Raw genomic sequence first — 27400 nt, 5'->3', positions numbered from 1 at the left:
AGATTTGCCATTATCTCTGCAAACTAGATGTCAATAAAGGAGACCTAAGTGTTTAAGCCAAGGTAATCTTTGCAGTGTTGTTTCAAAGTGAGAGAGTGTGGAGTAATCCTGACATTAAAATTTGATAGCTCTATTGAGAGCCCTGAAAAAAGTGGTCTAATGGAAGATTGTTATAGAGGCACAGAATTTCCTCAGTTCCCTAGTTGAGACTGTATAGTTCTTGGTCTCCAGATTCTATCTGCAAAACTTATCTATCTGCTTCAATTCTGTCCCAGTAGACCCCTGTTATGTTGCATTGTTTGACCCTGGATATCACTATTTCTTAAAAAAAAATAGAAGCATTATTAAGCATTTACTATGTGCCAAGCACTGGGGCAGACAGAAGATAGCCAGGTCAGACACAGTCCTTAACCCCCTTGGGGCTCATAGTCAAAGTAGGAGGGAAGCCAGGTATCGAATCCTCATTTTGCAGATGAGGATGCTGAGGCATAGAGAAGTTAAATGACTTGTCCAAAATCACACAGCAATCAGGTGACAGAGTCAGGATTAGAATCCAGTTCTATAATCTTTCCATTTGGCCACGCTGCTTCCCCTTCTTCCTGCCTTCTCAGTTTGTATGTGTGTGCCCATTTCCAGTTCACCAAGCTTGGGGAATGCTGCTTCACAAAGATCAGGGTACAACAGGGCAGCTCTAAAACAGAAACAGACCCATGAGAGATGGACCTGTTCGTGCAGCCAGAATTTAGCTTTACAGGGAGATAGTGTGGGGGAAGGAGTGTTGGTCACGCATCAGCCTTTTTCCTTCACACCCGCACACATGGTTAGGAGCTCAGCAGCAGTAATTTCAAAATAGGACGGTTAAGTACACAAAATTCCTCTGTAGACATTTGTATGGGTATTAGAATAAAGATAATATTGTTCGAACATTTATTAGATCGGCTAAGGTCATTTTTGAATATTTCCCCTTGTGATTTGTAAGGATGCTCTGTAAAGTCAAGGTGGTAGTGTTCTTACCTTGAGCAATGCTTTGAAGTAAGGAGATCAATCTCCCCTCTCCACTCCCTTCCCCCACCTCCCCACCACACCCACTGCAAGGTTGAAGAAAGTGCATGACAAAAAGGGAAGTGACTTGAATAGGGCCACAAAATTTATTGCAAAATGAAAATCCACAAGCCTCTGCACTCTGTTGTTGGGACACCAAACATTTTACTGAAGAATATAGACTACAATTTATCTAAAAAATAGTGAAGGATTGATGAAATTTCCCATCTATCGGGGTTATGTCTAATGGGTGTCTAATGGGATATTTATTGGAAATGAAAGTAATAACTCTGGTACTTAAGTGCTTAATATGTGCCAGGCACTGAAGTAGAAACAAGATAATCGGGTCAGGCACAGTCCCTTTCCCACATTGGGTTCATAGTCTAAGTAGCAGAGAGAACACATATTGAATCACCAGTTACACAGATAAGGAAAATGAGGCACAGAGAACTTAAGTAACTTGCCCAAGGTACAAAGCAGGCAAATGGAGGAGCCGGAATTAGGATTCAGGTCTTCTGACGTCCAGGTCCATGCTCTTTCCACTAGTCCATACTGCTTCTCTTTGAGGACAGGGTCACCGTCTTTACCTCTAGTTTACTACCACTAATAGTTGTGGCATTTGTTGAATGCTTATTATGTGGCAAAGCACGGTCCTAAGCACTGGGTAGAACATATTAATCAGGTCCCATGTGGGACCCTCAGTCTTAAGTAGGAGGGAGAACAGGTATTGAATCCCCATTTTGCAGGTCAGGGAACTGAGGCACGGAGAAGTTAAGTGACTTGCCCAAAGTAACACAGCTGGCACATAGTAGAGCTCGGATTAGAACCCAGGTCCTCTGACTTCCAGGCAGGTGCTTTTTCCGCTAGGCCACGTTGCTTCCTGTTACTCTTCCAAAGCATGGTATAATGCTCTAATTATACTGTAGCATAGTGCTCAATGCAGGAAGTGCTTAAAAATATCATAACCGACTAAAAGCTTTAAATAGTACTCTGCACACAGCAGTCTTAGGAAGATTATGCCTGATTTCCCAAACTCATAAGGAAGTAGATTGTTTTTATTATTACAACAGCTTTAAATTGATTTATTTTAATGTCTTTGAGATCTCAAGGTGCTTTACCTGCCATAGTTCATTGATCTTGGAATATATTCCTGTGCATTGACTAGGGTACAGATTCCTGCTTGCTCTTCCAGAGTTGGAAGTGACTTTCCCAAAGCTACCCAGCTGTCAGTGGTGGAGTTGAGCCTAGAGTGGTAATAGTGTTTATTAGGTGCAATGCAGTACAGCTGGGCCCAGAAGCTAGGTTTCTTTTATAGGCTGACCCTGTACTTGTAGGTCATGCCACTGCTGAAAAACCTTAAATAAGTCACCCAGTACATTTTCTTCCAAAGGATTTTCTCACATCCTCACAAATTCCTTTTAAGGTAGGTAGAGACAGGGATTATTTGCAAACCAAGACACACACAGATGAAATAATTTGGCCAAAGGGATTCAGTTAGTCATGGGGCAGTGTTAAGAATCCAGGTCCTTTCCACCTCATCTTCCTGCTTCAGGAGCCACTCCTTCCCAGCTGTGCTATATTTGGTTGTGTTCCATTTGACCATCACCCCATGGAAAGACAGTCTCCTCATCTCCCTTCTCCTTCCAAAAGGGTGAGAATCTTCTCTGGGCGGACCTGGTTTTCTGGCTGTGTAGATTGGTGCTAATTTGAGATAAGTCTAGGTTAGGTAGGTTTGGCCCAGGCCAAACTACTCCTTCCCTGAGTTTATCTTAGAGTTCGACTGGCTGCCTTGGGACAGGCCCAGCCAGTGGAAGTGCAGGGAAAAGTGGGCCCCTACTGCCAGAGTTAGAACGGACCCAGTGACTCATTGTGATGTTGGCCAGTGCTCCAGAGTGTCATGAGTTCCATCCCAGCTCCTCTGAGCACTGTTGGCTCCGGTGACCACTCTGGATTGGGCTCGGAAGTCTTCCTTGGCTGCCGCTTCTAATAATGTTGGTATTTGTTAAGCGCTTACTATGTGCTGAGCACTGTTCTAAGCGCTGGGGTAGATACAGGGTAATCAGGTTGTCCCACGTGGGGCTCACAGTTTTAATCCCCATTTTACAGATGAGGGAACTGAGGCACAGAGAAGTGAAGTGACTTGCCCACAGTCACACAGCTGACAAGTGGCAGAGCCGGGATTCGAACTCATGACCTCTGACTCCCAAGCCCGTGCTCTTTCCACTGAGCCACGCTGCTTCTCTGGCCGCAACCCTGAACTCTAGGCCGGTGGGGCAGCCCAGAGGTCAAGGGAGGTTCTGTGGTTGTCTTGATCCATTAATAATAATAATGTAAGCACTTACTGTGTACCAACCACTGAGCTAAGTTCTGGGGTAGATATACGATAATTAGGTTCCAAATGGGGCTCACAGTCTGAGTAAGAGAGAGAAGAGGTATTGAATCCCCATTTTGCAGATGAGATAACTGAGGCACAGAGAAGTTGTGACTTGATCAAGGTCACACAGTGGACAAGTGGTAGAGTTAGGACTAGAACCCAGGTCCTTCCGACTCCCAGGCCCATGCTCTATCCACTAGACCACTCTCCTTCTTTGCTGTCTGGCAAATGTTCTCCTACAGCAAAGGTGCATTCCTGTGTTTTTGTGTTCACAAGGTGCAAATATGCAGGATGTTCATGTGACACTCATATCTTTTAGTATTTCATTGTCAGCAGTGTCGGGCTTTAAACCTAAGGATACATTTTATGCAGTCAAGCAGTTTGACTATTACTGGACTAAGAAATGGCCCCGATATGCTTCTTGAGTTATTAATTAATCACTCCTTTAAGCCTTAATATCCATCCCTTCAAAACAGGTAAGTGAAGTCCTCTGTTTTTTCACCTGCAGGATTTACAACTTATCAGGCCTTTGCCTAAATACAGTGCTAGACAGACTAGGTGTTCCCGATTGACACTAACTCTTCATGAAAGTGGGAAGAAAAAGATATCTCCAAAGTTAAGAACCATTTGAAATTATTAAAGTTAGAAGTTCTGAGTTGGCTATTTTACCCTTCTTGGTTCTATTGTGACCATGATGCTGATTCCTTTTCCTGTTCTCATATTGCAAATTTAGACACGAAGCAATATAAAGAAAAGTAAAGAGGTCAGTTTCCAGATTGAACTCCCTTTCCTTGAGGGGCAGGTTACATTGCTCTGATACATTTTGAGTTGCCAGAAAAATCAGAAATTGCTTCTGGGAACCCGATAGAGCTGTTTCATGATGTTCCTTGTGCCTATTCCTCTAACATAGGAGAATTCTGGTTCCATTTGAATGAAGAATTTCTTTGATTGATAGTTTGAGTTTGGCTTTGCTGCTCCCTGTGAGATTCTAGGGAGGAGACAGCAATTTCTTAATGAGTCAAATGTACTTTTCTACTAATTATTTTTTGTGGATGAGGCTTTGGGTTTCACACAGTGCTTCTTAGAGTAGCTGGAATGCAGGATTTGTATTAGGCAGGATCAAATCTCACAAGATTTCAGACCTAATTACTTTTTTTTAAATCTGGCAAATGCAGTTTATTTTCATAGAGTTTAGAGAAAAGGCTGTGGGATCTGATTGGGAGATTTCAGGCTGTGAGTGACTGTGTGATTCTAGGAATACCACAGCACCAGCTCCTCCTTATCCTTGACTGTTCTGCCACCATCCCAGAACCTAGAACCAGAAGTTTAAGGAATGGATGAATGAGTGAGCTAGGGTCATTCCTGGCCGGGGGCCTGGTCTGGTCCATACCACAGGCCCTAATACTGAACAGTCAGCCAAGCTGCTGGACTCTGTGATAACACAGCTGGAGCTCGATCTGTGACACAAAAACTTCTATACCCTGCGTGCTGCATCTGGCCCGAGGACCATTTAGCATTCTGCACCATTTCTGAATCTCAGGAGCAGCAACATCGCCTAATGGATAGAGCACAGACCTGGGAGTCAGAAGGACCTGGGTTCTAGATCTGCCTCTGTCACTGACTTGTTGGGTGATGTAGAACAAGTAACTTAACTTCTGTGCCTCTGTTACCTCATCTGTAAAATGGAGATTAAGACTGTGAGCCTCTTGTGGGAAATGGACTATGTATGACCTGATTATCTGGTATCTACCTACGCACTTAGTGCTTGCCATGTAGTAACAGATACCATAATAATAGTATCTAGCCTAAAATCTTAAAAGAGTGTTTACTTCATCTATATAACATTTATCAAAAATCATGGTATTAAGCATCTACAGTATTCAGAGCACTGTACCAGTAAAGGCAAAAGGAGCTCGCAAGGAGTTACAATATAATGGGGAAGATTTAAAAAAAATGGTTTTGATTAGTGGAAGAGTTGTAAGACTTTGGAAAAATAGAATAGATGAATAGATACACAAATATTCAGGCACCCTCCAGGTTACAACCATCTTACGGTACAACTTGGAATGCTTAATGCCTTCCCTTTCATATATGTCTGATTGGCCTAGGCATTCCAGCTACTGCTAGTAAATTCTATTCCATAAAAGTAGCCACTTATCTAGTTTTCTCACACAGTCTAATTTCAGCCAGTTTGTCATCTTGGTTGGTACAAATAGACATTCAGTGCCTTTATGTCTAATACAGGAAGGAGGAGATCTAGGTAGGTAATAATAATAATGTTGGTATTTGTTAAGCGCTTACTATGTGCCAAGCACTGTTCTAAGCGCTGGGGTAGATACAAGGCAATCAGATTGTCCCACGTAGGTCTCACAGTCTTCAACCCGATTTTACAGATGAGGTAACTGAGGCACAGAGAAGTTAAGTGACTTGCCCAAGGTCACACAGCTGACAAGCGGTGCAGCTGGGATTAGAACCCATGACCTCTGACTCCCAAGCCTGTGCTCTTTCCACTAATTCACGGTGGTGAATTGGTGCTAACACAAGCAGAGTGGTTAGAAGACAGGCTATAAGAATGCGTTGTGGAGCAATTATAAGCATTTTGGCATAATCACTGGCTAATTTAGCCCCAGTGTGGGAATTTTATACAAAATCAATATTCATTTTATAACTATTAATATCTGTCAAGTTAGCTATCATAATTGGCCAGTTATCATAATTCGGTTATTCAGTTAAATATATGGATACAAAGTAATCAGGATGGACACAGTTCCTATCCTACATGGGGCTCAGTCTTAATCCCCATTTTACAGATGAGCTAACAGAGGTCCAGAGAAGTTAAGTGACTTACCCAAGGTCACATAGCAGACAGGTGGCAGAGGTAGAATTAGAACCCAGGTCCTTCTGACTCCAAGGCCTGCACTCTATCCACTAGGCTATGCTGCTTTTCTACTGTGTGCAGAACATTGTACTAAGCACTTGACCAAGTACAATACAAAAGAGTTGGTAGAAATGTTCCCTGCTCACAAGGGACCAACAGTCTACAGGAGGAGATAGACATTAAAATAAATTACACATAGGCAAAAACTACCGGACATCTTATTCATGGGGCACTGCTGGCTTAATACCTAATATTAGGTATTCCTCAAATAGAATGGGGCAAAATACAACTGCTTTCTAAAATTTCCATGCAAGAAAGAACTCCAAGCTTATTCAGAGGCAGTCGTTGACTTTGGGAAGATAGGAAGTCTATGCCCACTGAAATACATTCAGGAGCAGCTCTGGAAGCTAGCTAGGGTTTCCTAGCTAATGACTGGCTTTTAGAAGGGTTGGTGACAACTTTGCCTAAAACCCCCTGCCTCAACATCCATCGTCCATTTTTATGTCCACAGACTTAGGTATGTCATTCCTGTGGGGCATAATTTGCTAAATTAAATTATATATATGTATTATACACTGAAGAAAATGTCAGTCGTCTCGTGGGTATTGGTGTACAATTTTTCTGAGCAGACACAATGGACCATTTTGAATGACAGAGGGAGTGAACCCATGAGAATCACAAAATGAAAGGTTCTGTACCTCCAACAGTCAGATGTGGGGCAAGGATGGTTGGACAGTCATCAGTCAGTTTTAGTCAGATCTGCAAACATGGCTAGCAGTACTTTAATCAGTAATAATTATATTATTTAAAGACTTACTGTATAGCAAACACTGTATTAAGTGTTGCAGTAGATACAAGATAATCAAGTCAGACACAGTCCTTATCCCCCTGTGTGGCTATCCTAGACACTGGGGAGCATTAAAAGAATACATATTTCCTGCCCTTTGTAGACTTACATTCTGACCGGGAAAGATAGGTAGACATAAACTGTATACATATATAAACATGAGAGAACCCTCTAAAAGCAATTAATAAAAATAAAAGGATAAACAGGTATATCCTTTAGCTATAGGTAGCTGATGGTGACCAGAGAGAAGAGAGTTACAAGACCAAAGTGGTCTTTTATGAGGGTTTTGAATGTGGGTGGGGGCAAAGTATCAGAAGTATCAAGGATAGAAGGAATTGTATTCAGGTGGAAGGACTTGATAAAGAGTCATAAAAATTGATAAGGGAGCAATTAAGAAGGTTAATTGGGAAGAGCAAAGAGCATGAGTTGAAGTAGAACAGCGGAGGAGGATGAGGAAAAGATAAGACAGCTGGTGAGCCTCCTTGAAACTGGTGGTTAGGGGTTTCTGTTTGATGTGGAAGGAAATGGGTAGCCATTGGAGGTTTTTGAGAAGGAGAGTGATGTGGCTGTGTTTGAGGAGGATAAGCTGAGCAACCAAGATATGGACTGAAGAGAGGGGAGGGTAACTGTTGGTAATGGGACAGTAAGAGGCTGGTGCCATAAAGCAGCCATGAGGTGAAAATGGTTTGGACCAGGATGGTGGCCACAAAGTTGGAGGAAAGGTGGTAGTTCAGGGAATATCATGGAGGAAAAAGCAGAAGGTTTGAGAGAGATTTAATGAGGATGGTGAAAATACGGAAGAGTCAAAGATGACACCAAGGCTATGAGCTTCTAGGCAAGACACTTGCTCCCTCCCTCCCTTCTTCCCTCCTTAACTGCCACCGCCAAACGTTCCATTTCCAACAACTGCTTCCTCACTGCTTTCAAACATGCTCATGTGTCCCCAATCCTAAAAATCCCCTCCCTTGACCCTGTGGATCCCTTCAGTTGTCACCCTGTGTCCTTTCTAACCGTTGCTCTCCAAACTCCCTGATAAAGTTGTCTACACCTACTGCCTTTACTTCATCTCCTCCAATTTTCTCCTTGACGCCGCTCCCTCCCCCCACTCCCCTACCTTCAATCTGGCTTCCACCCTCTTCATTCCCCAGGAACTGCCCTCCCTAATGTCACCAGTGACCTTACTGAATCCAGTGGCCTCTATTCTATCCTAATCCTCCTAGAACTCTCAGCTGCTCTCAACATTGGGCCAGCTCCCTCTAGACTTGTACACTCGATATGAGCTGGGAATGTGTCTGCTAATTCTGTTGTATTTTACTCTCCAAAGCATTTAGTACAATGCTTTGCATAAAGTAAGCACTCAATAAATATGATTGACCATTGGCTTCACTGACACTGCCCTCTTCTGGTTCTCCTCATCTCCCTGGTCACTCCTTTTCTACATTCCACCCTCTAACTCTGCCTTCTCCTCTCAAGGCTCAGTTTTGGCTCCCCTTATATTTTGCATCTACACCCACTCCCTCAGGGAACTTATTCACTCCCACGGCTTCCAACTACCAGATGATTCCCAAATCTAGCTTTCCAGTCCTTGCCTCTCTCCTATGCTATCTTGCATTTCCTTCTACCTTCAAGTTATCTCTACTTAGATATCTCACTGATACCTCAAACTTAACATGTCTAAAATAGAACTCATCTTCCCAAACCCTGTTCTCCTGTCATTCACTGTCACTGTAGGCAATAACATTATCCTTCCTGTCCTTCAAACTTGGGCGACTCATCTCATTCACCCCACATATTCAGTCTATCACCAAATCCTATTAGTTCTACCTTCACATCATTAAAATCTGGTCCTTCAGCTCCATTCAAACTGCTATTATTGCAAGCACTTACCATTCCCCACCTCTGGAAAAATTTGCAATTTATGGGCTATATACTGTTATATTAAGCATCATTAAACTGGTTTAATATTTGTGGAAGTAATTCAATCATATTTATTGAGTGCTGATTGTGTGCAGAGCACTCTACTAAGCACTGGGGAAGTACATTTCAGCAACAGAGACAAGCCCTGTCCCTAACGGGCTCACAGTCTATGTGCCAAGCACTGTTCTGAGTGCTGGGGTAGATACAAGGTAATCAGGTTGACCCACGTGGGGCTCAGTCTTCATTCCCATTTTTCAGATGAGGTACCTGAAGCTCAGACAAGTTGTGGCTTGCCCAAGGTCACACAGCAGACAAGTGGCAGAGCATAATATCACAACATTAGTGAAATGAGGACGTATAATATAAGAATCTTTACGGGGGACTACATAAGTCATTCAGGTGACAGTGATACTGATCCTGTCACATATCACTTCCCACCTTGCCTACTGTATTTGCTGACCTTCCTGCCTCCTGTCTCTCCCCACCCGAGTTCGTACTTCACTCTGCTGCCCAGATCATTTTTCTAAAATGCTGTTTAGCCCATGTCTTCCTACACAAGAATCTCCAATGGTTACCCATCCACTTCTGCATCAAATAGAAGCTCCTTACCATCAGTTTTAAAGCAAACAGCTTGTCCCCTCCTACCTTACCTTGTTGATTTCATACTACAACCCAGCCCACACACTTCACTCCTCTAAAACCAACCTACTCACTGTACCTCGGTCTCGTCTATCTTGCCACCAACCGCTTGCCCACGTCTTCCTTCTGGCATGGAATTCCTTCCCGCTTCATATGCAACAGACCACCACTTCCCCGACCTTCAAAACCTTATTAAAATCACATCTCCCCCAAGAGTCCCTAATTTTCCCTTCTCCCTTTCCCTTCTGCATCATTTTTGCACTTTGATCCGTACTCTTTAAGCACTTTATATTCACCCCACCCCCACAACAGTTATGTATATATTCATAATTTATTTCAAGGTCTTTCCCTCCCTCTAGAGAATAAGTTCCTTTTGGACAGGGAACCTGTCTAGTGGCTCATATTGTTCTGTCCCAAGGGCTTAATCCAGTGCTCTGTACACAATGTACACAGTGCTCTGTACACAATTGAGAAGCAGCGTGGCGCAGTGGAAAGAGCACGGGCTTTGGAGTCAGGGCTCATGAGTTCGAATCCCAGCTCTGCCACTTGTCAGCTGTGTGACTGTGGGCAAGTCACTTCACTTCTCTGTGCCTCAGTTCCCTCATCTGTAAAATGGGGATTAAGACTGTGAGCCCCACGTGGGACAACCTGATTCCCCTGTGTTTACCCCAGCGCTTAGAACAGTGCTCTGCACATAGTAAGCGCTTAACAAATACCAACATTATTAATTAGCATTCAGTAAATACCACTGATTGACAGAGAAGGGTCCTTGGACCTCACTTCCAGACTCAAGTTCTGAAAAGGCCACCATAGAAAGTGTAATGTACAACTCTATCTGTGACTTTCCCCTTGGGGCTTGCAATGTTTTGAGACCTTTTTTAATGCCATAAAGAAACTGGTAATGTTCAAGGTACTATAAATATATATCTCAAGTTTATACAATTGTTTAATGGGGAAGCATCTCATAACATTAAAATGTAAGTATGGAGTATTGCCACTATACTCACATTATTCTCTTTTCAACCAACAGATGAAGCCGCAGCTGATACTCGTAGACCCTACAGTCTGAATGATTATTTAAAAAATACATTTAGAACCAAGTCCTACTCCTTAAAATGGGTTTCTGGTAATTTTTATTTCTTTTTTTATTTTCACTTGCCTCAAGGACTTGATATTTTCATATCTACAGTCATTTAACTATGAAGAGACAAATGAAGGGTATAAGAAAATAATGAATAAAACAGTGTCACTTATGGTTTTAAGAATATAGATTACAAAATCTGTTCAGATTGTTTTGTAATTTCTTTAACTAGTGATATTGCTTAGAGTAGTAGATTTACCAATAGTTCAATTCAACTGTCTTTTCAGTTGCAAGAAAAGTCACAGGTTGGTGTCTTTGGCAGTGATTTTGGTAAAAGCAGCAGATTGTCTTTTAACTAATGTTCTATAAACCTGACCTGACTCACTGTAGTAATAGCTTAGTCATTGAGCCTCTTATCTCTGCAACAGGGTTATCTATGATTCCTTATCAAGGTCTCTGAGTTAACTTGAAGAAAGAGATTTTCTGAATTGCAAATACACCTTGTTCTCCTCTAATATGATGGTTATGCTCTTGCATAGTCCTGTGTTAGAAAAATACATGCATTCCATGAGTTTGGACAGTCCTGTTACGCTGGTATGGTGTAACCCAGTGGAATTGTGCTAATGAATGAATGTTCCAACATTTTATCCAAAACTCATAGTGAAAGCATATAGAATTGAGCACATCAGAAATTTGATGTATAAGGGAATGCTGTATTATCCCCAAAAGAAAAGTACTGAAATGATCCAGAATTAGAAAATTGAATGCAATATTGTAAAGCCTACTTACCTGAACTCCTTTCAGCAAAACTTTCTCAAAATTCTCTCATGGCCAGGCCATCCCCTGTGTCTTGATGATAACGATTAACAGTAGTAGTGTATAATTAAAATGATAGACAGTATCTTTCTAGAATACATATTTGAACATCTCACTGTGGCCCAAGAACGTCTGTTTATTGTGGTATCGTACTCTCCGAAGGGCTGAGTATGGCGCTCTGCACAAGTAAGAGCTCAATAAATGCGATTGAAAATCTGGACTAATATAAATTATGATATTGTCCACTTCATTGTTTTCCATTTTTACAATGTTCTCATTTTACTAGGAATTATATTACCATGATATATCACTTATTTAATCTTTGCTGTAAATGTGTTTGTTGATCGAGTGTTTTCTAGTGGGCTGAGGTTGCCATTTAACTTCCATTTTGTTCATTTAGACCATGAATATCTCTACTCGAAAGAAAATAATGTCTTTTTGGTCAACGCTGAAAATGGAAGCAGCTTGATATTTTTGGGAAACAGTACCTTTGTACGTTTAACTGTGATAAATATTTTTGAAAATATTCCTTTTTCCAAATTTTTTTAATCATCAGTTCATTTTTTTTTCTTTTCTACTTTGGCAGGATGAGGTTGAGAATTCCACATACAGATATTTATATCTGCTGACCAACTGTTTGTTCTTTCTTCAATACAATTAATGTGAAGGTAACAAATTTATTTTTATACGCAAAGTTCTCAAAAAATGTTGATTGCTTGAGTTTCCTACTCCCCCCATATTAAATTAATAGATATCTCTTGCATGGAAGCAAATTTCATAATCACATAAAGGTAACCAAATGTAGGGAATACTAGGCACAAATCCTATTGAGCTTACCCCCTCTTATTCACTCATTTAAAATGCCAACAGGAGATACCTAAAAAAGTATTTCCCAAAGTGCCTCCACACTTCAAAAGGATTGTGCAGTGGGTTATCTTGAAGAGTTGTTCTTTCAGCATTATGAAAATTATTGTGTCTTTTTCAGCAATGGAGGCATTCATACATAGCTTCGTACAAGATATATGATATGAGCATGAGGTCAGTGTTTCTTACATAAAACACGATACACGTGAAACTAAGATGAGGGGAACCTTGCTTGTTAACTTTTTGGCTATTTTTCCTTGGATTCTAGGAAGCTGGTTGCGGAAACAAGCCTTCCCAATGATATTCAGTACATCACCTGGTCTCCAGTTGGTCATAAATTGGTTAGTGATTTCAAATGTTCAACATTTTTAAGGGTGAAGTACAGCTGTGGAAGAACCTGTTCACATTTGTCCTTGAGGCTTAAAAAATGTGGTATTTGTTAAGCGTTTACTAAGTGCCAAGCACTGTTCTAAGTGCTGGGTAGATATAAGGTCATTAGCTCCTATATGGAGCTCATATTGTAAGTAGCAGGTATTGGACCTCCATTTTTACAGATGAGGGAACTGAGGCACAGAGAAGTTAAGTGACTTGTCCAAGGTCACACAGCAGATAAGTGGCAGAGGTGGGATCAAAGCCCAGGTCCTCTGACTCCCAGGCCAGATATTAGGGAAAAGCCACTTACAGCCATGAGAGGAGATAAACAGTAAATGGAACCTAGGGCATATGGAAGGTAGTTTGACCTAGGAACTTTAAAGTCTACTGAAGGACATCCCGTGATCATTCAGGGACAGGTTATCCTTGTTGCAGATTCTCCATGCATTTTCTTCCTAATCACCCAGCATTTTTCTGAGTTGTCTGCTATCAGGGTATTTCCCAGCCACTATAAGTTCCTTCAGGGTAGGGATTGCCTCTACCAACTGTATTTTAATTTCCCAAGTGCTTAGTTAAGTTCTCTGAACATCATAAATGCTTAGTAAATGCCACTGATTAGTTGTTGGTAATGGATTGAAAGACATCCATTAAGTCCTGAGCTGAGAGCTGTAATCACCACTATATCAGTAAGGCTGAATGAGGAAGGCAGTGGATACTGGCAAGCAAAGTTAGTGCCAGTTTGGCATCCCTTTCTTGCCCCATCCCTCCAGGATACTTTCTCCTATTATTAGCTTGTCTCTGAGCAGAAAAAGAGCTGGTGGGAGCTCAGACATCCTGGAAAGACCCCAGACCCAGCCTGACTCACCCTCTTCCTCAGGGTCAACACGAAATTCTGGGTGAGGGGAACAGCCTCTAGGTCCATGGCCTGGCTCCAAAGGATGGATCTTTCTCCCAGAATAAGCTTGGAGGCTTAGAGGTTGGATTGGCCCTGACCTCCAACCCCGTGCCAAGCTTTTTGGGCTACCATGTCTGCTATTGCTCCTGCAGGACAAGTCCCGAAGTGTTCCATTGTTCTCGCATCTGCTGGCCTCTGGGTGTGGATTGCAGGCCCAGAGACTCTTCCATGACAGTTGTCAGGGCTCCTGGACCTTGTCAGACTAGGGAATCCACCTCTGAAGACTCTCTGTAAGCTTGGACCTAGGCCAAAGTACAGCAGGAACCCTGCTCCTGCCTTGGTTGCGCTTCTGGGGAGTGAGAAGGGCCTCAGAGTAGAGGTGTTGAGGCACTGTTGATTGGCACTCGGAAACAGAAGCTGTGGCGATTCTTTTCATGCTTCTTTCTCTTTTGCCTCCGAGGTTACAGCTCTGCCTGTTCCATCTGAGCTTAAAACTCCATCCTGCCAGGGAGTTTCGATGAGGGGTATGGAAGAAGGCAATTGTAGGGTGAACTATTTACTGATTTTTATCTTCCTCATCATTGCTTCCCTTTTAATTGCACCTTAGATTGTAGATTACTAAATGGTGCCCAGGTGGCCTTGAAAGAACCAATGAGCCTTCAATTGGGTCTGATTTATGGCCAGTCAACATATGGCCAGTTAACCCTTCCCAGGACTTGTGGTACTGTATTAGGGGATAGCTGATAGTTCCCTTCAAAGCCTCCTTCACCACTCTCCCCACCTTCAAAGCCCTCTAAAATCACATCTCCAACAAGAGGACTTCCCCAACTAAGCACTAGCCATCGCCCCTGCCCTCCTACCTTCCTTAACTTCTATTTTTAACCACTCAATCTCCAAGGGCTCCTTCCCCTCTGCCTTCAAACATGCCCACGTCTCCCCCATCCTAAAAAAACCCGCTCTTGACCCCACTTCCCCCTCCAGTTATCGCCCTATCTCCCTACTACCCTTCCTTTTCAAAATCCTAGAATGAGTCGTCTACAATCGATGCTTAGAATTCCTTAACTCCCATTCTCTCCTAGACCCCCTCCAATCTGGCTTCCGTCCCCTCCACTCTACCGAGACTGCTCTCTCTAAGGTCACCCATGACCTCCTTCTTGCCAAATCCAATGGCTCCTACTCCATTCTAATCCTCCTTGACCTCTCTGCTGCCTTTGACACTGTCGACCATCCCCTCCTCCTCCATACCTTATCTCACCTTGGCTTCACGGACTCTGTCCTCTCCTGGTTCTCCTCTTACCTCTCTGGCCGGTCATTCTCGGTCTCCTTCGCTGGAGCCTCCTCCCCCTCCCATCCTTTAACTGTCGGAGTTCCTCAGTTCTTGGCCCTCTTCTGTTCTCCATTTACACTCACTCCCTCGGTGAACTCATCCGCTCTCACGGCTTTGACTACCATCTCTACGCAGATGACACGCAGATCTACATCTCCGCCCCGTCTTCTCCCCCTCCCTTCAGGCTCGCATCTCCTCCTGCCTCCAGGATGTCTCCACCTGGATGTCGGCCCGCCACCTAAAACTCAACATGAGCAAGACTGAGCTCCTCATCTTCCCTCCCAAACCCGGTCCTCTCCCAGACTTCTCTATCACCGTGGATGGCACGACCATCCTTCCCGTCTCTCAGGCCCACAATCTCGGTGTCATCCTTGACTCGTCCCTCTCGTTCACCCCACTCATCCTATCCGTTACCGAGACCTGCCGGTCTCACCTCTACAATATCGCCAAGATCCGCCCTTTCCTCTCCACCCAAACAGCTACCTTACTGTTACAGGCTCTCGTTATATCCCGGCTAGACTATTGTGTCAGCCTTCTCTCTGACCTCCCTTCCTCCTCTCTCGCCCCGCTCCGGTCTATTCTTCACTCCGCTGCCCGGCTCATCTTCCTGCAGAAACGATCTGGGCATGTCACTCCCCTTCTTAAACACCTCCAGTGGTTGCCTATCGACCTCCGCTCCAAACAAAAACTCCTCACTCTAGGCTTCAAGGCTCTCCATCACCTTGCCCCTTCCTACCTCTCCTCCCTACCTCTCCTCCCTACCTCTCCTCCCTTCTCTCTTTCTACCACCCACCCCGCACGCTCCGCTCCTCCGCCGCCCACCTCCTCACCGTCCCTCGGTCTCTAGCCTGCACATGCGTGTCTGATGATCACGCGTCCTCGGTCTCGCTTATCCCGCCGTCGACCCCTGGGCCACGTCCTCCCGCGGTCCTGAAATGCCCTCCCTCCTCACCTCCGCCAAACTGATTCTCTTCCCCTCTTCAAAACCCTACTTAAAACTCACCTCCTCCAAGAGGCCTTCCCAGACTGAGCTCCTCTTCTCCCTCTACTCCCTCTGCCACCCCCCCTTTACCTCTCCGCAGCTAAACCCTCTTTTTCCCCTTTTCCCTCTGCTCCTCCACCTCTCCCTTCCCATCCCCACAGCACTGTACTCGTCCGCTCGACTGTATATATTTCCATTGCCCTATTTATTTTGTTAATGAATTGTACATCGCCTCGATTCTATTTAGTTGCCATTGTTTTTACGAGATGTTCTTCCCCTTGACTCTATTTATCGCCATTGTTCTCGTCTGTCCGTCTCCCCCGATTAGACTGTAAGCCCGTCAAATGGCAGGGACTGTCTCTATCTGTTGCCGACTTGTTCATCCCAAGCGCTTAGTACAGTGCTCTGCACATAGTAAGCGCTCAATAAATACTATTGAATGAATGAATGAATCATTTCTCTACCCACCATCCCCTTTGCGTTGCTTAGGTGCTCAGATCTGAATGCCTTTGTTTATTCCCCCATCACCAGCCCCACAACACTTAGATGTACATAGCCTTACACTCTTCTATTTCGCCTATCTCTAATTCAGCTGAATGTCAGTCTCCTTCTCTAGATGGTAAGCTCCTTGTAAGCAAAGATAGTGTCTACCACTTCTGATGACTGCTTAATGCAGTGCTCTGTGCACTCAATAAATACCATGATTGATAGGGGTGGGGGGGAGGGTAGTCCCTTCTGGGAATGTCCCACCTTCCCCCACATTAGCCCAGTTGGGAAGTAGTGATAAAATGCAGCAGTAGACCCCATAGGATACTTGAAGAAATGACGCGCCAGGGCCTGAAAGGTTATATTTACAATTGAGGACCCATTCCTCTGGGCTGTAGGCTTGTCATCGTGGACAGGGAACATATCTACCAACTCTGCTGTATTGTACTCTCTCAAACATCTAGTACAGTGCTGTGTACAAAGGAAGCAGTCAATAAATACAGTTGATGATTTAAATATAGACCTCTTCAGGGGCTGTCCATTATTGTTTATGAAGGTGACAGAGTTCAGAGAACAGCTTTCAGCCATTCCTCTGAACAACCTCTGAACTTCTGTTAGAGATTAGTGTGCCTAGTTAAGTGTGCCAAGTTAAGAACCCTGAATGCACCATCCCTTGGCACAGGGTTTGGGAGTCGCCAACGCCTGGTATAGAATATATTGATATGTTGTTTTTCATGATCCGACCACATCCAGTTTTTCATTCAGGTCAGCCTTTCTAATTTTTTTGAATGCTTCATTAAGCACTTACTCTGTGCCTGGGACTGAGATAGATACAAGATAATCAGCTTGTACATAATTTCTCTGTCCCTGCTTGCCCTTCCTCTTTGACTGTGAATTCCACATGGGACAGAGATCAAGTGGCTTTCTGAAGTCACGCAGCAGGATCTGGGACTGGGCTGTAGCACATCGGAATCCATGATGGTTGAATTCTATGCCCCTGTGACATTCATGGGTTACTGTTGTGTTACACTGTTAATGCATGTCGTTATCGTCGTTGTAGGCATTTGTTTGGAAAAATGATGTTTACGTCAAAGAGACACCATTTTCGGGAGAAATTCCTATCACTAACAATGGAGAAGAGAACATCATATCCAATGGAATAGCTGACTGGGTGTATGAAGGTAGCAATTTAGAAGATTTTGAAATCAGAACATGTGTGTTATTGTTGCTATTGGCATTATTATTATTGCCTGCGTATTTAAATATGGAGAAATCTGTGCCATTGGGATGAGAACTGCATGATTGACGAAAGAGGTCTGGAATTCATTTAGGATTCACAAAAGAAACCTTTAATTTTGTCTTGAACACACACTTCTGGTGGTTCCTGTGTTAGAAGCTATTTGACTCCTGGCCAAGGCCTAGTTACAACAGAAGGAACCTTGACCCCCACAGGTGCTGGTTATGCAAGCAGCTTCCCAGACCCAGGGGACAGGAGAGCGTACAAATCCACATATCCAGTGTGGTCTGAAAAAGCCTCTCCATTGCCTGTATTCTGAAAGGTGTTTGAGAAATATCTAAATGAAGCTTTTCAATGTCCCCAGAGGGACTGCCTGATGTACAGTGCTTTGCTTTTGAGGGCACCCAACAAATTCTTGTCTTCAGGACTCCTGTGACTCTTGGGAATTCCATGATCTCCTGTTTCTAAGGGGGAAAGGAAGATTGGAAGGAGTGCTGTAAAAAGTTATTTTTTTGAGCATTCAGCAGCTTTGAAGAACAATATTTAGGTGGGGGCGGGGGAGCAGATGAATTGGGACTTATGTGGGTCAGTTTCCAAAGAATGCACATCCGAATTTTTGAATATTGTGAGAGAACATTCCAGATAAAATCCCAGTGAGTGGATTTGCAGATGCAGAAGTGAAAGTCATTTGAGATCACTGCCAATTGCCTCTGAGGTTGGCTTATTCCTACTTTTGTCAAAGGAAATCATCCACTCATAAATGATTTTAAAATTCCATAGTTACCTAAATTTCTTGTAAATTTTAACTGGTATTTCCCAATATTATTTGCTATTGTAAGCTCATCGTGGGCATGGTGCATGTGTTAATCCATAGGTACCACAACAATCAATAGTATTTATTGAACACTTTATTTATGTAGAACATTATATAAGTGCTTGGGAAAGTTCAGTAGAGTTTAATTTAAAAGTTATTGTAAATACCTGTGTTCATTTTTGCTTCTGTTGTGCATTCCTAAGCAGTTTGTATCTAATTAACTTGCTGTAGGTGCTCCATCAATAGCATTGACTGATCTAGGTATCTTCACACAAAGCAATAGAGGACAATACATTGAGTCTAGGCAATAAATATATATGTATATTGTGTAGGAGTGTAGGAGATCAAATTTACTGTGAGATGGGTCTATTAAAATTCACATTCAGGAACTCTATCCATGAATAGGTATACTAGTATATTACTTCATTTATTCCAGTACTGGGAGCCCAGCAGAAACACAGTATTGGTTCATTAGTGCACTCAGTGTAATTACTTAAGATAATGAGAACAATATTTTGGATGTCCACGCCAATTTAGCAGATACAGCTTCTAACAGAAGAATTTGTCTTTTTCAGAGGAAGTCTTTAGTGCCCACTCTGCTCTGTGGTGGTCTCCAAATGGCAGTTTTCTAGCATATGCCCAATTTAATGATTCAGAAGTTCCTGTCATGGAATATTCCTTCTATTCACAAGAATCACTCCAGTACCCAGAGACGGTTAAGCTTCCATATCCAAAGGTCTGTATTTTATTCCCTAAAGCACTTCAATGATTTAGTTAAAGAGAATGGTTTCATTTAATCCATTCCTGCTAATGAAAATATTGTCAGTCTTTCTTCAACAGCTTGCTGTGATTACTCTTGCTGAAGTCAACAGCATCTGGCAATTTTAAAGTATTTTTATTATCCCAGGAAAGAGTGTGATTTAAGGTTTTGTAATGTCTCCAAAAACTTTGAGGAATGACAGGCAGAGAAAGATGAGAAAATGTTTTGGAGAGTGGTAAGGAGAAAATGGGCAAATATCAGTTAGAATGGACCTGAATTCTAGGGGCGATGAAAGAATGCAATCCAATCATGCCAAAATGCTAAAGAGATTAATGGAAGGGGTGCCAATCATAAGTGAGCTACTTTGGATTATGTATCAGTATCCAACTATCATAAATCCAAGGATCTTTGGGAGAACATAGTAACCTTTTAGGGAGATTACTTTAAGAGGCTTTTAACTTGCAACTTCTGCGTTCTTATGTACTAGGCAATTACTAAAGTGAAGGCAAGGAATGAAGACAGAGTTGACTATCTAAGAGCCAAAAGGTCTGGGAATTAGGTAGTAGACCTAGATACATCAAGCCTCAATCTGGGAGACCTTGGAACGGTGACCCAATCTCTTCCAGTGCCTTCCCCGATCCAAAATCACAATGCCCTTTCCCAAGAAGGCTGGAAAAATCTAGGAAACAGTCCATAAATAAAACTAGAACAAGTATGATCTAAGAGTGGGAATCTTTATAGTGGATGGTTATTTATCTGTTCAATGTAAAAGGAGTCATTCCAACTGGGCCCTTTTGGAATTTTGTGAACTCTGGAAATGGTCTCACCTATATCATAATTGTCATTGTTATTCTCGATAAGATTACCACCTGTGTGGAGAGAGTCAAGATGAGGGAGGGCCAACAGAAGAAAAATCAAAAGGCAAGATGGAGCATATCAATGATTTTGAAAGCTGCATTTTTGGTTACCGTTAAGTAGAAAAGCAAAAATGATGATGCTTTTGTGGTTACTTGTGCTTTGCTTCTAGGCGGGAGCTCAAAACTACTGTGAAGTTATTTATCGTCAACACAGAATCCACCAATATGACTTCAGTGGAGGAGATTCCTCCACCATCGCCTATAGATACAGGGTAAGAAGATGCAGTAATAGAAGCTGATTGAAAGACCATGAGGAACTTTCAGAAGCTAAAGGCAAAATGGTTGCTCATACCTATTTTTCTGCAGCTGAGTGGGGAAAGGGAAAAGATTGGTGACGGTCCTGGATGCAGGAATAGACAGCTCGCTTTCAAGCATGGACCAAGGCTTGTAGTTCAATCTCTCCATCCTGAACACTGCACACAAAGCCTCCAAAATGGTGAAGGGGAGAAAAGGCCATAAGATGCCAGTTGCTTTTATATCCCTCTCATCCCATACACCTGCCTTTTCAGTGGGGGCTAATATTCCCATGCATACATTGCTGCTGGATGAGGAGAGGATCCAGTTGCCAACATCATCATCATTGGACATAGATGACGCCATTGCCCCCAAGGAGGTGGAGTGTCTAGTGGGGACCAGTGTCCCTTCTCCCATCAGCCCTTTGCTTATGGATGGCAGCCGTAGGATTCATGAAAGGGATCTCCAGTTTTTAGGACTCAATCCAACCTGATCAGTCCCTCTCTATCCTTAGCATGACCGGAACCTGGCCTGTTCAAATCCAAAGTTCTAAAAAATTGACCAGTTATGCCTCAGTGGCCAGTTGGTGCTGAGGTAGCCTGGCCAGCACAGAATAGACCTGGCTCTAAACAAGTCCTTGGTTTAGGCAGCTGGCAGCAGCAGGAACCCCAAAAGGTGTAAGGGGTATGTAACCCTGTGATCTTTGGTCTCTGCACCTAAATTTTCCTAAGTACATAAGGCTTTCTCCCTTCAAATTTTGAATCAGCCTTTTGGATTGCTTGTATTCCTGACTTTGGTCCCAAACAGACAGGCCAATCTATATTCTGGCGATCTATTTCAAAGGTCTGGTGGATGAGCTTTCCCTTATTAAAAACTTCATTTATTGTAATTACTTAATATAAATGGTCATTTTGATTGCCAAAGCAATCTATTTTCACAATCTTTTTAAAGAAATCTGACCAACTCTAAATTGTTTCTTTTCCATTTTGAAACCACAAGTTATCCTCTCTGGAGAATGTCTCAAGAGAACATTTTGAATTTTCTAGCCATTGCCCCCTAATCTACAATCCTTTCTTGGACCCAGCACCAGTACCCAAGTAGCATTGGGGTATTTGGAAGTATGAAGAAGGGAAAAAAAAAAAGTATCTTTTCCTATTGCCAGTAGGGAAATCAGTCAATCAATCCATGATATTTATTAAGCACTTACTATGTGCAGAGCACCATACTAAGCACTTGGGAGAGCAGAATTAGCCCACATGTTCCCCTCCCATAACAAGCTTACAGGCCGGAGGGGGAGGCAGACAATAATATAGCAATTTAATTTAAAATGAATAAATGAGTTATTTTTAATATTTCATTTAAGGAAAAATATATAACTGCTGTGGAGTTGGGGGATGGGTCAAATAGCAAATGTCCAAAGGTCGCAGGTCTAAGTGCATATTCATTCAATCAGATTTCATTCAATCGTATTTTTTGAGCACTTACTTGTGCAGAGCACTGTACTAAACACTTGGAAAGGACAATACAGCAATAAATAGAGGCAATTCCTACCCACAACAGGCTTACGGTCTAGACAACGGGTTTTAGACGGTGCAGAGGGGAGAACAAGCCGGGGAAAAGAGGGCTTAATCAGAGAAGGCCACGTGGAGATGTGACCTTAATGATGCTTTGAAGGTACAGAAAGGCCAGAATGCTTGCTTGTGTCTTGACAGAGCACTGCTTCTATGCTAACTCAATATTTATGATTTTTTAAAAATTGGACACTTAATAGTAATCATAGTGTTATTTAAGTGCTTATTATGTGTCAAGCACTATACTAAGTCCTGGGGTACATGTAAATTAATCAGGTACCACATGGGGCTCACAATCTAAGTAGGAGGAAGAACAGGCATTGAATCTCCATTTTGTAAATGAAGAAAACTGAAGCACAGAGAAGTTAAGTGACTTGCCCAAGATCATACAGCAGACAAATGGAGGAATTGAGATTAAAGTGCAGGTTCTCTGACTCCCAGACCCATGCTCTTTCTACTAGACCATGCTGCCTCTTTCTAGCCTTACCTATCTTTCCCAAGAACATTGCATTTTTAAAACCTATGAGAAGTATAAATTGATATCAAATGAGCTAACAATCAAATTTACTTCATCTGTAGGAAATAAAGTGTCCAGTTGCACACAAGCTAACTTGTCCTTTTATCATTTACAGCGATCACTACCTAAGTGAAGTGACCTGGGTGAATAATGAAGCAGTTGCCATTCAGTGGCTCAGAAGAATTCAAAATTTCTCAGTCATGACTATCTGTAATTATAAGAGGTCTGAATCAACCTGGAGCTGCCCAGTGGTAAGATCACAAAGATAATGTAATCTTCCAATTTGGGCAGGTTTTTGTTACCCTAGCTAGCAGAAATGTTCAAATATGGGTACAAGCAGATGGTCAAAGGTCATTTGGGCAGTGGAGGCATCATCCCATCCTGCCACTTTTGAGCTACCTCTTGCCGAGATCCCAGAGGAGGAGATACCTCTGGAGTAGCAACAATCTGGGCAAGTGAGAAGAAAATTCCGGATGCTTCCACTACAACCTACTCTCAGAGTTTGTACTTTTGCTGGGAACAGTCAAGGAGTGGCCTAAGGACTGGAAGTGTGAACTCTGGAGATCAAGGGCAGTTTTTCTCACCTGTACCAGATTCACCCAGTTTTCTCTTAATATGAGGATTCTGCGCTTGCAGAATCCTACTTTAAAGAAAGCCTGCCCTGTGTCTGATGACTGTTCTGCTTCCTACTTAGACTGTGAACCCCTGTGGAACAGGGACTGTGTCGGCCCTGACTATCTTGTATCTAGCCTAATACTCAGTATAGCGCTGGGTTCATTAAAAAGTACTGTATAATATGATACTATTATTATGCACCATTCATATGACACAATTTTCTCTTGACCTATATTATGCGATAGCCAGACAGATGCACACCGTCAAGGAAAGCCTGTAAATTCTGTTATCGTGCACCATCCAAATGTGTTCCGGCAAACTTCTGTTCTGCTGCAACTGTGCTCTCTTAATAACTCCTCCGTGGTGGATGGGGTTGGGGAAAGATGGTTTAGTTGGTTCAGAAGGGAAGAAGGGGGGTGAAAATGTCAGGTGAAATCTTGACTGCAAGGGTACAGTTGCTAAACAAAGTTTAAGACAGAACGAATTGGAAACCAGACGTCTGAGCTTTCTGCCAGACAAACTATAGGAACTTTTGTGCCTTAGTTTTCTCAAGTCAACAGGCAGATATTGCAAGAATGTCTGTGAATACTGCTTTAGTTTCAGAATAAATTTTGAGTCCATGAAACCTCCTTACAAATGAGTAGGAAAAGACTTTCATCTTATTGTTTGGCTTTACCATGGGAACACAGGCATTCCATGGCCTGAAATCTAATTCATAGATCTTACTGTGGCATCTTGCAAATTTTGAGATCTGGTAGGCTTTCAGTGTCCCCTTCCAATAAGTAGAGATAGTACATCTTACGTCACCAAGAGACGAAAACTGAAAATGACAGGTGACTGGTTATTAATGAAAAGCTTGAAAACAGAGACTCACTGGAGATAAGCATAAGCATAGTGTGGAATTGTGGAAAACATCCTGATTCTTTACATAGAGAAACAGCAGGAAAGATGTAAGAATCATAGTGGTAATGAGCTTATAAGTAAATAGATGTAATTTTGTTTCTATTTCCTTATAAGCCTGTCCTTGGTTAGAATCAGAAGAGTAACATGGCCTTGAGGAGCTGTCATAGGTTATGAACTCAGTTCTCTATTTTTGTTTGGGAATCAGAGAGATTTTTATTTTGAATTTTTTTTTTCTTCTCCCTAGGATCAGCAGCATGTTGAACAAAGCACAACTGGATGGGTTGGCAGAGTAAGTGTTTGAATGCAGTACCACCCTGTGGTGTGCATTGGTACCTGGACATGAAGAAAGAAAGATTTGTACCCCTATATTAGGCTTAAAAAGCAGTTTCCTTAGCAGGACTTATCGAGTACTTTGTAGACAACTTTCAATTTGCAGAATATAGTGTTATAATGTTGAAAATGAAGGCGAGGGATGGTGAATGGCTAAGGGGAGAAAAAAAAGGGAAAGGTAGAAAGTACAGAATGGAAAAAGTAATTATATCAGCCATAAACCCCAGGCAAAATAAAGTTATTGAGTAACAGCAAATCCAAGAGCCAGATAAATTCCAGGTTTCCACATCTCCTGAGACATAGGAGACTCAGGATTTTCAGTTTAACCTTTTGGACCCAGAGAGTTTGACAAAACAGTCATCATTGCAAGCCCAAACACCTGAGGATGAGTGAGCCCACCTAGGACCAGATAGTAGTAAGACACAACTAAGATCTGTAAAACACTTTGGAAGAAACAGAGCACATCTTGTTTCACATTTTAATGTGCATCTGGAAATTCAGTCTACATACATAAAAACAAGGTGAATCTTAGCCAACTTTTTATCACTTTTTGCTGAGTTGAGGAAGCTCTTCCAAGTACTCCCAGAGGGATAACACCACAAAGCCCCATCATTTCTAAAAAATTCGGAATCCATTGTGTCATTATGCATGAAGGGAGAGTAATGACATCCAAACAATTTGGTGACAACCTTCTTTCATCAGACATTTAGGCCAAAAATTAGGTGAGCCATGAATGACAAAATATCCCCAGTATTATCTCAATAGACTTCCTATTCCCTGAGTCAAAGGTGTAAAAGCAAGTCTCCCCAGGAGCTTCTAGCTATTTTCTGCCTGGATTTAGCTGTGTGAAATTCTCTAACCAAGTTTCCTATTGCTTCTAGCTGGGTGGAGGAGAGAATTTGCCAGTACAAAAAGTGGATTCCTCCATGGCAAGAGACATGCTGCATTCCCTCATGATGCTGTTAAAAAAATATGTTTTTTCCTTCCTGCATTTAACCAGACAGATGTCACTTTTCACACATTGCTACTAGGCACAACTCCATCCAGGGGAAATAGGGAAATTGACTAAAAGGAAAGGCTTAGGAACACAGGTCTAGAGAGAGAAATGTGTTTCAGAGATCCAGAATGAGAACACCAAGTGTATTTCACATCCAGTATTCTCCATAAATTAATTCACTTTTTATCACTAATTTCCATTTCAACAGAAGAGCAAATATTTGTGTTTTCTCCCCCAGAATAGGGAATGTGGGGGGCAGGGGAATAGCAATAAGAAGCTGTTAAAAATGAGATCTCTTACCTGCTGTCAAATTGCTTATGGAAATCAAACTTGGTTTTTGTGAGTTTATTGTTTTTTTCAAAGCATAACAGCAATCCCTAATTTCAACAAGACACCATCTTTTTTTGCCAAGAAACAAGGGCTTTTGGGTCTTATCTAGACACTTCTTGATTCTATCTGACATTTTTGAAGTCTTAATTTGTGATGCACAAAATGGGCCTTGCAAATACAAATTAAAAGCATTTACAGATGTAAATTAAGAATGCCTATTTTTTACTGATAGTAAAAAAACTGCCAAAAAGATCATCTTCAATCTTATTACCACCAGGTGAACCCCCACGAGATTATTTTCCTTGAAAATGTGGTTATACTGAAAGGCATTTTCCCATAGATTTACATTAAATTAGGATTCATTCCATAACTTCTGGAAAAGTTATGTTAAATTCCTTTAAGGGTTATATCAGCACAGACAAGCATTACTTAACTGTTGTCTAAAAATAATTTAAATCCTAACCACACAATATAAAATGAGATAGAATATGATTGAATCTTGGTAGAAGGCTGTAGGAGAAAAAGCTTATTCTGTTGAGTGGTTGTAGCTCTTCAATTTTAGTGAAAAATTTATCTTTGTGCTTAGAACAGTGCTCTGCATACAGACAAATGCTAAAATTGGCTGATATTTATTTTGTGCTTATCTCTAGAGGTCTGGTCAAATCATTTCATAGGATCAGATTACCCATTTAAGCAGTTCATCCACCTCCAACCTCGTTTCATGCAGTTGGACACTAAAGGGCACTCTGGAGAACACATGCTTCTTTTAGTTGTGGCTAGAATTCCATCTGGACTGGATAGAATTTTTCATCTTCCCTTTTTTTCCTATTTCTAGTTTGGGCCTTCAACGCCTCATTTTACATCTGATGGTAAAAGTTTCTACAAAATTGTCAGCAATGCGGAAGGCTACAAACACATTCATCGCTTTTATGTCAACAATCAAAGCCCAGTAAGCATACTTACATAATTTAGCAGATTGGCATTGCTCACGGACAACATGAGATCTGTGTTAAAGTGAAGTGCAGACTTGATCCATTATCTGGGTAGTGTGATTTCACATCAAAAATCCCCAGTGTTTTCCTCAGTGGCAGCAGATTCTTGAGTTGCCCGGATAACTAGCCTGTAAGGTCGTTGTGGGGAGGGAATGTGTCTGCTTATTGTTATATTGTACTCTCCCAAGGGCTTAGTATGGTGCTTTTCACACAGTAAGCGCTGGGTAAATACGATTAAATGAATGAACTCATAATGTACTTTGGTGTGTAGGTCCTGCCCAAGTTGTTGACTTTTTAAAAATGTTTTATTTAATAGGAAGAGATAACAACAGGAGAATGGGAAGTGATTGTAATAGAAGCCCTAACCAATGACCACATGTAAGTGTTTTTCTGATTATTTAGTGACGAGTTAACATTTGTTCAGTTGTTGTCTTTGTTCAGTCATTTTGTAATTTGTGCTTTGTCTATTAACAGGATGTAATTGTGATGACGTATGAGTGGGATGTGTTGAGATTAGTAGTGCAGCTGATTGGGTGGATACCAAATTCTGTTCAGCTGGGTTAAATCAGTTCACGTAAGATCTGTCATATGTCAAATCCCAAAACTGAAAACAAATTATTTTTTATTATAATCCTAAAAGGATTCTTTGAATTATTGGTAAAAT

The 27400-nt window shown here is 42.0% G+C and overlaps 1 protein-coding gene across 1 annotated transcript in view; it reads left to right on the top strand.

The window, feature by feature from the left end:
* Window positions 1-27400, top strand: part of DPP4 (dipeptidyl peptidase 4) — a 69466-nt gene that overhangs the window by 9694 nt on the left and 32372 nt on the right. The window contains 13 exon segments of the mRNA XM_029072243.1: window positions 10727-10822; window positions 11994-12085; window positions 12226-12261; window positions 12579-12631; window positions 12726-12798; window positions 17580-17700; window positions 19146-19306; window positions 20358-20371; window positions 20373-20459; window positions 22685-22820; window positions 24332-24376; window positions 26580-26693; window positions 27053-27114. Of these exon segments, the coding sequence (XP_028928076.1) occupies window positions 10727-10822; window positions 11994-12085; window positions 12226-12261; window positions 12579-12631; window positions 12726-12798; window positions 17580-17700; window positions 19146-19306; window positions 20358-20371; window positions 20373-20459; window positions 22685-22820; window positions 24332-24376; window positions 26580-26693; window positions 27053-27114 (1090 nt within the window).

Source organism: Ornithorhynchus anatinus, chromosome 9 (assembly GCF_004115215.2).
Source record: "Ornithorhynchus anatinus isolate Pmale09 chromosome 9, mOrnAna1.pri.v4, whole genome shotgun sequence".
In the NCBI taxonomy this organism is placed as follows: domain Eukaryota; kingdom Metazoa; phylum Chordata; class Mammalia; order Monotremata; family Ornithorhynchidae; genus Ornithorhynchus; species Ornithorhynchus anatinus.
This window is presented reverse-complemented; position numbering and strand designations above follow the sequence as displayed.